We start from the raw sequence: 13,312 nt of genomic DNA on the forward strand, positions 1-13,312 counted from the left end.
AACACCACAACTCAAAGGCATCAATTCTTCTACGATCTTCCTTATTCACTGTCCAGCTTTCGCATCCATATGAGGTTATTGAAATTACCATGGCTTGGGTCAGGCGCACCTTAGTCCTCAAGCTGACATCTCTGCTCTTCAATACTTTCAACTTACCTGAATTTAAATCATTGTTGTTGTTAAGTGCCGTCGAGTCGGTTCGAATTTAAATCATATATATATATATTTTTGTTTTCCTTAAAAATATTTACCTACTGTAATCGATTTAATTGGAGTCCTGATGTGGTGCTGTAGGACAAGCACTGGACTGCTAACCACAAGGTCAGCAGTTCAAACCCACCAGCACTGGACTGCTAACCACAAGGTCAGCAGTTCAAACCCACCAGCTGCTCCTTGGAAATCCCATACAGGATTGCTATTAGTCAGAACTGATTAAATGGCACTTTACAACAACAAATGATTTGATTAAAAGAAGCAACAACTCCATCAAAACCAATTTCTTAGATTAGGTGAAGTAATTTTATGAAAGGTTTAAGATACTCTAGTCATTCAAAAAGTAACTTACTTTACAGCATTTGGATCCAAACTAGCATATAAATAATACAAGCATTTCATTCTTTCTTCTGTTTCCAGGTTGTGGGGGACAAGATACTGAGCAAAAATTTTCTCTACCAACAGCCTGTGAAATGAAACAAAACAAAACAAAAAACCATACACACCACAATCTAATTTTTATAAAAACAGTCATTTAAAATTTTACCCACCTCATGAAATGTAACTATACCAATGGTGATAGCTATGTAGGCAAGTATAATGGAAAAGACCAAAATGTCATCAGGTCCTTTCCATGAGATATTTTCAATACTGTTGTTTTAAACTTAATGCTACAGCTGCTATTTGTGGCTGTCATATTACGATTTGCTGGCATGACACATTTCTTCCAAAAATGTTACCAGGATGGTAAGCTGTTCATCTATTCGTTAGCAGTCCAGAACTAGATCAGATTCTTTAATACTACATATAAAACTGTGACCCGAAGCATAGCTCATAACTCAAGAAACTAATTGCATCTGATTATAGTTTAGTTCCTTTCCCATGCAATTCATTTCTATTTAATTTTCAAATGTAATTTATTTCTAAGTTTGGAAATTACTTTCTGCTTATTTGTATATACTGTGATACTGTGTTTAAATAAAACTCTAATCAAGATTATATAGTAATAAAGTGAAATAGACATGGCTTTGGAACCAGGTCTGAGACCAAAAGTTAACTCTGTTCCTTGTTAGCTTTGTGCTGTTATTTAGTTAACAACACAAAAACCCAGGGAGGGGAACCTACAGTGAGAAATGTCATTATAGAATGTAACAAAAATAATCAGGATGCAGATGCAGCAGCAATGGGCCCAAGCGTAGCACTGATTCTTAGGATGGTATAGGACTAGGTAGTGTTTTTTTTTTTTTTATGTTGTGCATAGGATTGTTACGACTTGGAACCGATTCGACGGCACCTAACAACAACAAAAATATTTTATTTTGGAGTCCCAGTGTGAACATCTGATCTCTTTCCTCCATGGTATAAACTCCTCAACAATATTGGAATACCCTTCTGGCTAAGCTTATATACACCATTCAACATCACTGGAATAAGAAAACATAAAGGCTCTTTATGTTTTATGCATTAACCAATGCAATACATATTCATAGGTGCCAGTCTATTAAAAAAAAAAAAATCATAACCCACCCCCACCCCCTGGCAAATCAGGTATCATTAATACAATTTAATATACAATTAACAGTCAGAAAATAAAAACAGCATAGTAATTCTTACGTTGTAATAAATTGTCTTGCAAAAAACAAAATAATAACTTGCTGTTGTTGTTAAGTGCCGTGGAGTTGGTTCTGACCCATAGTGACCTTGTATAGGGTTTCTGAGGAGCAGCTGGTAAGCTTGAACCACCTATCTTGTGGTTCAAATGACTTTGCAGTCCTGAACATTAACCCACAGCGCCTCAAATGGAGACCTGGTGTGGTGCTGTAGGAAAAGCACTGGACTGCAGGGTTGGTTTGAATTGAAACGGTGGTGGTTCAAATTCACCAGTTGCTCCTTGGAAACCCTATACAGAGTCGCTACAAGTTGGAACTATGAGCGTGTAACAACAACAAAGTTATTAAACAATACTACATTGCTAGGCATTGAGCTAAGGATTTTTACATTTATTATTTGACTAATCTACATAATAATCCCATTACAAAAGCATTATTATTCTCCCTTTTAGTTAGAAGCTTGGTTCACAGAAGTTAAAGTCACCTGTTTAAGAGCACAAAGCTAACAAGAGACAGAGTTAACTTTTGGTCTCAGATCTGGTTCCAAAGCCCCTGTCTATTTCACTTTATTACTATATAATCTTGATTAGTTTTATTTAAACACAGTATATACAAATAAGCAGAATGTGATTTCCAAATTTAGAAATAATTTACATTTGAAAATTAGATAAAAATGAATTGCATTTGAAAAATATTAAATGCAGTTTTACATTACCATTGTATATATTAGACTTACTTGTCATCAATGCTGTTCTGATAATAAATATGCAAAAGTTTGTCCTTTATCCAGCTCACTTTCTCTGCGGCTTCCTTTCCTGCTTCACCATGAAGACAGTATTTCTTATAAAGCTGAGCCAGACCCATCATAGCTTCTTTTCTTACTCGCCACTAGAAAGTATCAAGTTTATTGTATGAACTAGACATGAACATTTTAAAGAAAATTATCTGGAAGATTAATCAGTGTACAACAGAAAGGAGAGACTAGATGACATTAAAGAAACTGCCATCAAAATTTAGAGGGAAAATAAAACATTCCCCAATAATTTTTCCTAGAAAAGCATATTCATCATTACAAAACTGAGGCTGATATGTTTTAGCAAGTAATACAGCTGTTATTTTAAATTGCATATCCATACAAACTGGCACAATAGGTCCCCACCCCGTAAGAAACAGGCAAGTTGCTTTACTAACAGTTTTAAATGTTTCTACTTAGAAGGGAGATTCATTATCAAATGAAAACACTGCTAATTTATCAATTTTTCATTTCCTTCAAAGTAAAGCAAATAAATAAATCTTACAGCATATTTCATTTATTTTCTCTAAAAATAATTGGCCACATTTTAAAATTGATTAAATGTAATAAAAGACAACATATATTTAATTTTATAGAGTCTTAGAATGGTGCTGTAGGATAAGCACTGGATTGTTAACTGCAAGGTCAGTGGTTCAAACCCACCAGCTGCTCCTTGAAAAACCTATATAGGATTGCTATAATTGGAACAGGTTTAATGGCATTTAACAACAATAATTCTAACTATAAAACAGGCCCTATCATTTGATCCTGGAGTCCTGGTGTGGCACTGTGGGCTAATGCACTGGACTGCAAAGTCATTTGAACCACAAGGTAGGTGGTTCAGCCGTGCCTTGGAAACCATATACAGGGTCGCTATAGGTTGGTACCAACTTAACAGCACTTAACAACAACAACAACCATTTGATGCTAATCAGAATAAAGAGTGCACAACTCTGTATGCTAATGCACTGGACTGCAAAGTTGTTTGAACCCCAAGGTCGGTGGTTGAAGCTCACCAGCCACTCCCTGCAAACCCTATACAGGGTTGCTATGGGTCGGAACCAACTTGACAGCACTTAACAACAACAACTGTTTGATGCTCATCAGTATAAAGAGTACACAACTCTGTATATGAATTTTGCAATTAAAAAGTTAGGAAGCACCTTAAATGAACTTCCTACTTGGTATATTGTGGCAAATGGTTTATTCAGTCATACATAGCTATTAGTGGCAGACTCTTGGAAAGCTTTTACTAAAGAAGGAAAGTTGGTGGGAGGTGGGTAAAGAGGAAGGAGACTATAAACACCTACAGTAAGAACTGTCATAATAAAATGTAACAAAAATAATCAAAAAGGTATGTGACCCAGATGCAGCAGCAATGGGCTCAAGTGTAGCACTGATTGTTAGGATGGTGTAGGACTAGGTATTGTTTATTTCTGTTGTGCATAGGATTGCTATGAGTTGGAACTGATTTGACGGCACCTAACAACAAAATATTTGATTTTGGAGTCCCAGTGTGGTACTGCAAAATTAGCACTGCACTGCTCACAGAAAGGTCAGCAGTTCAAACTCACTAGCTGCTCCCTGGAATCCCTATATAGGGTCACAATGAGTGGAAAATGACTCGATGGCACTTAACAACAGCATATTTGATTTTATAGCCTTGGTGGTGGTGGTGTCAGTTAGCGATTCAAACCCATTAGTCATCTAGAGGAGAAAGAAGTCTGCTCCTGTAAAAATTTACTCTCTGAATCAAAACTGACTTTATGACAGTGGGTGAGATAGTTGATTTCTTTAATTAAATAAATACTTCCTTCTAATTTTTTTGGGATCATTTTCTCATTTTTAGGTTTCTTAGTGGATAAAATAAAACTGCTTTCTTGAAATAGTAGGTAACAGATAAAGTTTAACAGGTCTTAATGCAAGGGGGGAGTCCTGGTGTAGCATGGCAGGGATAATGTGCTAGACTGCAAGGTTAGTTTGAGCTGCAAGGTCAGCAGTTCAAACTCACCAACCACTCTGAGGAATCCTGTACAGAGTAGCTATAAGTTGGAACCAACTCGATGGCACTTAACAACAACAAAATGCAAGGGGGAGACCTGGTGTGGCACTGCAGGATAAGCACTGGACTGTTCATGGTTAGCAGTTCAAACCCATGAGCTGCTCCTTGGAAATCCTATAAAGGGTCATTATGAGTCAGAACTGACTCGACAGCACTTAATAACAACTACTATATAAGGTAGCTTCAAAAAGTTTGTGGAAAAAGTAGTATTAAAACCAAAAATGTGAATAATGAAATCTAAGATTAAATCCAGTCCCCACATTTTATGGAAAACACATTTCATAAAGGTTACGAAGGTCATCTAAGTTAGACCAAAATCTGGGCCCTAAATCATCAAGTAAGTGCTCTTCTGAATACATCATTTGGTCTTAGAAAGATTCATTTAACTCATTCTTCTTGGAACTATGAAACAAACATGGAGAAAAGCAGGAGTGAAGTCTTTCTAAAAGAAATTTCACAAATGGCAATAACTAATATGAGGGGGAAGGGAGGGAGTTGCCAACAAGCCACTAGGTGGAGTGTCATTTCACTTAAATTAAAAAAAAAAAAGGGAATAAAATCTTCCAATTAGAATGGCTGATATTGTTGAATAAATTAAAAAGAGTCCAACATTGCTTTTAGAAACCCTATACAGTGTTGCTAAGAGTCATAACTAATTCAACAGCACACAACAATCTGCCTATAACTATTTTAAAACTAAGAACTCAAAGACTATCTTCTCGCTAAATATCAAAACCAAGAACAATTCCTTTTCTATAGCTAAACCCAAAAACTATAGCTAAACCATACTGATTTCCAGCAAGCTTTTAACTATGCTTCAAATAAACAGCATACTGCAAGGCAACCTTTGTTAATGATATTAATAAGTAGCATGTCAAATCAGTCTGCTTTGTAGGCCTATTTCTTGTCTATGGTCGACATTATTCCTTAGCAAGTACTGTTGCTTCCTCAAATGGAGGAAATCGCACAATAAAAGTAAATACATAACTGCCATGTCTGCCTTTGCTGTTAAGTGCTGTCAAGTCAACCTTGTATTGGATTTCTGAGGAGAAGCTGGTGGGGTTGAGCTGCCGACCATGTGTTTTGCAGTCCAATGCTGATCCTACAGCACCACACATGTTGTTGTTGTTGTTAAGTACTGTGGAGTCGGTTCCGACTCATAGTGATCATGCACAGGGTTTCCGAGGCTGCAAACCTTTACGGGAGCAGAAAGCCTCATCTTTCTCCCGCAGAACAGCTGGTAGTTTAGAACTGCTGACCTTGAGGTTAGCAGCCCGATTTGTAACCATTACGCTACCAGAGCTCCTTTAGCGCCACACCTAGCAATGTGAAAATATCATTTTCTTAGGAAGTAAGATATTCTTTTAGTTCAGTGAATGATGGACCCAGCTAAGTTATACAAGACAGTCACTTTTGGAAATGCTAAGGAAAATACATATAGTTAACCTAACATTATTCTTGTGTAAGTAACAGGATAAAATAAAAACTTTGTTTAGTTTAGCTGCTGTTTTATAAAAGGAACCTAGAAGATAAGCCTGTGTCAAGGGTCTGAAGAACTACAGAATTCACTGTTTATTCAAAAATATAATCAAGAGGAGGGGTACATTGAAAACAGACAAATTACTAGCTTTTATTAATTTGACTTTCACCTACAAACACTTAAAATGTAACACAAATATCTTCTTTACTACCTAGCAAATAATTTAAACACAGTAATACCCAATAGACACAGTAAATAAATACATTAAAAGCAAAATAAGAAAACTCCTCAGATTTACCCGTTTGTCCAGTGTTCTTTCCCTTACAAAGCCAAGCAGCTGATCATTGACTAAAGCAAGGTCTCTTTTGGCAGCTGTTATTATAGTAACAATAACATCATGACGAATAGCTTCTTCTGGATCATGTGATCTAACTTTCAAATATTCTGTAATAACAGAAAAGTTAAGCTGTTGTTAGCTACCCAATTCATTATGAATCAAAATAATGGAAAAGATTAATGCTTTAACTTTTGTCCATACTAAACAATGTTTGCTAAAATGTGACATGAATTTAAGTCATTTTATTTTTGCGTATGCAATGTAGTATGCAATCATAAAATAAACTAAACCAGACCACTATTAGTACATGTTCATGTCTTAATAAATAAAGTTTATCTTGGACCAAGAGCCCTGGTGTGGCCCTTTAGAATAACCACAAGGTCAGCAGGTTCAAACCCAACATTGCTTTTGGAGACCCTATACAGGGTTGCTAAGAGCTATAACTAACTCAGAAGAACACAACAACCTGGACCAAAGAAGCCCTGGTGATGCCGTGGGTTAAGCATTGGGCAACTAACTGAAAATGAAAGGTTGACAGCTTAAACCCACTAGCCCCACCATGGGAGAAAGATGAGGTTGTCTGCTTCCATAAAGATTTAGTTTAAGAATTCCTAAGGAACCATTCTAATCTACATGATTGGGTCACAATGAGTCAGTCAACTCAACGGTAGTGGGGTGGGGGGGGGAATCCTGGACCAGACAAGAACAATTCTGGAAATTTAAATTTCACAATATATCTGATTTACATAGTTTAGAATTCCAGTTATAAATGGAAAAAAAAAAAAAAAAAAGTAAAAATTATTATAAGGGCATCCTTCTTCCAGCATGTCGAGTACAATCAAAGAAAAGTCATTTGGAAAGTAATGCTGCTTTGGAAGAACCCATTAAGGTTTTTCCTTTGGTTTTTATGACAGTATTATTTAAGGAGCTCATGTAGCATAGTGGTTACAAGTTGGGCTGCTAACCTCAAGGTCAGTACTTCGAAACTACCACTTGTTCTGCGGGAGAAAGATGAGGCTTTCTGCTCTATATAGATTTGTTGTTGTTGTTAAGTGCCGTCAAGTCAGTTCCGACCCATAGTGACCCTGTATAGGGTTTCCGAGGAACAGCTGGTGAGCTTGAAGCGCTGACCTTGCAGTTCAAACAGCTCTGCAGTCAGGCACATTAACCCACAGCGCCACACCAGGACTCCCCATATAGATTTAGAGCCTCAGAAATCCTACACAGGGTCACTGTGGGTCAGAACCAACTTTACCCTATACAATCACTACCACCACCACCACATTATTTAGTAAACAAAGTCTGACCATATGAAAGATCATGTTCTGACCTCAATACTGTAGTAACCTTGGGCACAGAAATTTGTTGGTATCTGTTGGCAGATATAAATTAGGGTTTATTTTGCTACAAATTCTAACTAACATAGTCACATTTGTCAGTTACTGTTTTGCAGCACATCCTGAAACAAAGATATCCTATAAGAAAAATACCTACATTCTGAACCCTATTCAAACAGTGGCTTAAATTAGGGCTCTGTTTTGAGCAAAGGAAATTACGAATGTAAAATAGTTAAAACTGTTAAAAAGTGTGCTTTGGTTTAAGAAATATTCAGTATATCAATCATATCTTTTATCATAATGTTTTTCTGACTTTAATAGAGATATTGTTAATACAATTATCAGACAGTCTACACATTTTTATAAACAAAATTTTACAAAGAGTTCTATTATATTTTAACTGTAAAATAGCACCTACTGGATCTAAAAATATTTGTACTTAGAAAATTGCCATTTGCTTAGAGATGATTTGTTGAAAAGAATAAATCTATGACATAAAAACTATGTTTAAAATGGAAAAAAAAATATACGAAGTTAGCTGGCAGACACCTACCTGTGTTCAACATAATATAAAATCTAAACTAAAATTCTATGACTTCTAAAAAATATTCTAAAATAACTCACAATATGAAAACGAAAGAAATGTTATCGCCTCTTTTTGTGGTTAATTTTCTGAAAGAAAGGTCAGTTTAAATGCTCTGAGTTAAAGCAAAGAATGAAAGAAATTCTAGTAGAGGAGATAATCACTTTTCCCTTTATTGCTGGCATACTACTATAATTCTACTCCCGTAAAGATTTACAGCCTTGGAAACACTATAAAGGGTTGCTATAAGTTGGAACCCACACATTACCACCACCATTACTACAATTATTATGCACAAATAGTAATTTGTGCTCAAACTCAATGCTACAAGGAATAATTTATTTTACTAAAATATGATTTCCAAAAAAATTCCAAAGGATTAAAATGCTAAGATTTCAAATGCAATTTTATCATATAAACATGAAATCACTTACTAGTCCATGACAGATACATTGTTATTAAGTGCTGTTGAGTTGGTTCTGAATTAACTGGTTTAGAAAATTAAGTTGGGTTATAAGTTACCCCTAAAATATATTAATGTGCTTACTCTAAAATTTATAATAAACCAGCGAGCTTACCTGTGAGATCCTTTGCTAAATCTGGGTGATTCATTAAACAGTGACTGGCAAATTTCACACTTTCTAATCTCACGGGAACATGAATGTCATTAAATCTACAAAAGATTGCTAAATATTAATTTTTAACCAAACTATTTTCAAATAAGGCATATCTTATAAGGATTACAACAACAACAACGTAAGGATTATAAATGTTTATAATCAACAGTCACTGATAAGGGAGCTTGTTGATTATTCTGGGGATAGCTAACATGCTCTAAAGGAAGAACATAAATGTAGTACTCATACATGAACAGATACATAATTTCATAAACACATTTAAAAAATTTGTTTATCATGCAAAAACAAACTAAACACAATATAAATAACCCCCTAGCATAGTGGTTACGAATCGGGTTGTTAACCTTCAAGGTCGGCAGTTCGAAACTACCAGCGGTTCCGCGGGAGAAAGATGAGGCTTTCTGCTCCTGTAAAGATTTACAGCCTTGGAAACCCTGTACAGGGTCACTATGAGTTGGAACCGATTCCAACTACCAAGTTTCTAGGGTCAAAAAATTTAAGTGTTTAAAAAATAAATTGTAACTGCACAGTCTGTTTAAAAAATAAGCTTTAAGAGGAAAATACTGGGGAGGACGAGAAGGAAAGCAAGACTATACATATAAACGGAGGAGCCAGAAGTTTAAAAATGAGTGCAACTGGCCAGGACTAGCATGTATAGCGTTTTAGCTCTTTAAAAATGCCTACTGCACAAAATACCACATATAAAATCAAAACTTTATACAACAAGGTTAAGTGAGCAACTTCTTCCCCACTCCCCACAGGTGAAGAGGAAACTTTTTAATATGCCATTTTAACATATTTTACATGCAAAATTCAGTGATACAAACTGTTTTCATCATATTGTATAATCATCTTCATTATTCTTTCCTAATCCCCCCACTATCCTTTTTTTTTTTTTCGTGAAGGTGAGCAACTTTCAACTATAAACTTACTATTGGGCAAGGTTTTAAACATAAATTGTCAATTACATATGATGCAAATTTTATACAGCAGGGAATATTTTATTTTTGAAGTGACTTCATAAAATATTATACTAAAGTTTAGTAAATATCTTAATGTCTGTGACTTCTTATCCTGAGTCAATCATCACATTTTAATAAAACCTTTTATTTAGATTTATAAATTTCTAACTGTAAGTAAAAAGGAAACATTATTTTACAGTCAAGTAGTACTATAAAGTATTCAAATGCAAACCTGTATTTAAGAAAAATAATACAAAAGAACAGAAAGACTGACAACATTTCTTTGTTTCTATGAACTAGACAAACATCATGAGAGTTAGTGGTGAGTGGAAAATGATGAATGTAAAGAGCTAATACAGCTGATACAGCTTTTATAAGTAACCCAGATAAAAACTAAGTCTTGTATTTTTATTTCAAATGTTTTGCTATAAATATAGGGGCAGAGAATTCTTTCTCTGTATTTGTATTAGTTTTAATTGCTTCATTCTTTCTATATTAAATTCTTATGGAATAAAGCAACTATTTGAATATTTGTTATTTATTCCTTAAGAGCTTCAAAATGGACAGTTCTGAGCCAATATATGCTAAGATAAAATTATAGTGTCAGAAATGTCTCAGATTTGTTTATCATAATTAATACATACAGGATTATAATTGTTTACTAAAATTTTGAGGCAGCTGAGCTAAACAATAATAAACCTCAAATGTTCTCTAGAATACTAATTGTACAAATACACTTCTCAATCATGTTAAAACATTATCATTCTGTTTTAAGAAGACATTTATAACTATGAGTTAAGAGCAATGATATATTCAATTTAAGAGTCAGACAACTATACCAATCTAGTTAAAAGTACATTATGCAATTAGATAAGCCACAGACCCAAAAGATAAGCCCTAGTATAAGTTGCTATACTGGCAACTGCCATAGATTCTTAAAATTGGACCAGTATATCTTTAGTCTCATGAGTTATTAAAAAATCTGAAGATTTAGAACAACTACAAATGTTATCTATTTATTTTAATGATATAATTTTAGCACACAAACACACAAGTAAAAGGTAAAGTGTTATGTGGGTAAAAAACAAGCTTTCTAAAAACATTTGTCCTACATTTTATTCTCCATCAAAGAATAAATTGCAGGACAAATGTTTACAGATACCAGATACAGGACACAGATACCACGTAAACTAGCAGATGTCACCTGAAGTTTTTATGTGTGGCTTTAATCAAGTGAAGCTTACTAACTGGCCTCTAAAACACAGAAATCAGAATTACATGTTCTCTTACCGTCCAAGAAAACACTGCCAAAGTGGACGATTCTGTGTTGCTAAGTCAGAGTCTTTAGAACCAAACAACTTAGCTAGAAGTCGAACAACAGCTAAACGTTCTTCTCCATCATTGCTCTAAGAAGTAAAAAGAGAGAGAAAAAAGCCTGGAATTATTTACCAAAGCACAATTTCATATTTCTGCTTATAATGAGAACTTCAAAATATCATATGTTTACTTCTATTATGAGTCCATATTAGATCATGTGGTTCTTTGCTCTTATTTCACACCCTCCCACCTGTTAATTTATGCATGTGTCAGAGCTTGTTTGCAATTTACACATTCATTATAGATGCTATAGAAATAAGAAAATCATTCAATATTAACATTTTGTAAGTGCCCTAGTAAAAAATTCTGTTAAGAATAAAGTTGCAAATTCTGTCCTAATATAAGCTTTCTTTTAAAGAAATCTATCTTGTAGTTTAAACTCTGATATAAAAAGCCACAAAGATGCCAAAGAAGTTAACATATACCAATTAAGGTTTTGATATGTAAGTTTTAATCATATGTCCCTTTCTAACTGGAGAACATGGCATTAATGAATGCCAAGATTCAGGAAAACTAATTTTAATAGCAGAGCAAGATTCCTAAGCGGATCTAAATGGTTATGTGAACTGAACTTTACAAAAAGTTGTAAAACTTAAAAGTTGTTTTTCATTAAGGTCTTCCTAGTTTCTTAACCAGAACCAATACATGGCATTAAAGTGCTGTTCCAATTTCACTAGTAATGCCACGTTTTAATGTCACTTATTCACTAGGAAAATAAATGTAATACTTAAATAGCAACTACTAATGTTTTAGCATTCAGATACACTGTACGTTTCAAGCAACACTAGAAATCCAATAAAAAACTTTTAGTGTTGAAAAGAGAAAAAGCTAAAGTTATTTTGAAATTAAAACCACAGGAATAATATCCTTCATTACTAATATTTTAACTCTCAAAAATAGAGGGTGTGTGGATACAACAAGCACACTTATCAAGCATGGAAAAAATGAAAATTGTTATCAAGTTTTAACACTTATAATTATGAACAATAAAATGATATTCTTTGACGAAGTGACAACAGTACAGAGTTGAAGGCCGTCTGATAAGTCTAGTTTACTGGGTAACATAATTTTTAGTTAAGAACAGTTAATCTATTCTTTAAATGTCAAACACTGGAATGAGTGAAAGTTTTACCCTGCTTACAAGTGACTATTTTAATAGATTAATGATTATTTCAACTGATAGTATGTAATGGTTAGGGTTTTGTGTCAACTTGCTGGGCTGGGAGTCTCTATGGTTTGGCAGTTAGATACAATAATTCACCATGACGAGATCTAATATAATGTAATCACCTCCATGATGGGATCTGCTACAAGCAGCCAATCAATTGAAAGGAAGTTTCTTCGGAGGTGTGGCTGCAACATATTTCATCTTGCAAAGATAAGAGAGAGAAGTGAGCAGAGGAGGAAGGACCACCAAGAAAGAAGAGTGAGAATGGAGTGTATCCGTTGGACTTGTGGTTCCTGCACTGTGAAATTCCTAGATCCAGAGGAAGACTGATGCAAGATGCATGGAAATATGCAAACAATGTTGGGTTTACAGATGTTAAAGGAAGGTAAAGGCTCTTTCTCCAAAGTTGACAAAGAGAAAGTCTCCCCCTATAGCTGACTGACTTTCTGAATTTGGACTTTTAGCTTCCTAAACTGTGAGACAATAAATTTCTGTTTCCTAAAAGCATCTACTTGTGTTATTTCTGTTATAGCAGCACTAGATAACTAAGACACAGAAGGACAGTTCATAAACTACAGAAATAAAAAGCTCAGTGAGAATTTATTTACCACCCTCCCTTTTTTATCCTTTCTAGCTCTGCTTTTTTTTTTTTTTTTTAATATTTTCTTGTTTCTCATTCCACCCTCTTTTTTTCCTCTCTCTTCATTTATCTTTACTATTCTCTGGTCTCTCTTTTCATATTCCCTCTCTAT

General features: G+C 34.5%; 1 protein-coding gene across 1 annotated transcript in view; it reads right to left on the reverse strand.

The window, feature by feature from the left end:
• The window catches only part of PDS5A (PDS5, regulator of cohesion maintenance, homolog A (S. cerevisiae)), a 142,227-nt gene that overhangs the window by 58,867 nt on the left and 70,048 nt on the right, over positions 1 to 13,312 (reverse strand). The window contains exons 8-12 of the mRNA XM_006873223.1: positions 11,306 to 11,421; positions 8,994 to 9,088; positions 6,457 to 6,602; positions 2,560 to 2,711; positions 566 to 679 (exon numbers count right to left, since the gene is read on the reverse strand). Coding sequence (XP_006873285.1) covers positions 566 to 679; positions 2,560 to 2,711; positions 6,457 to 6,602; positions 8,994 to 9,088; positions 11,306 to 11,421 — 623 coding nt within the window. The remainder of the gene's footprint in view (positions 1 to 565; positions 680 to 2,559; positions 2,712 to 6,456; positions 6,603 to 8,993; positions 9,089 to 11,305; positions 11,422 to 13,312) is intronic.

This window comes from Chrysochloris asiatica, unplaced genomic scaffold, assembly GCF_000296735.1.
Source record: "Chrysochloris asiatica unplaced genomic scaffold, ChrAsi1.0 scaffold00230, whole genome shotgun sequence".
NCBI classification, from domain to species: domain Eukaryota; kingdom Metazoa; phylum Chordata; class Mammalia; order Afrosoricida; family Chrysochloridae; genus Chrysochloris; species Chrysochloris asiatica.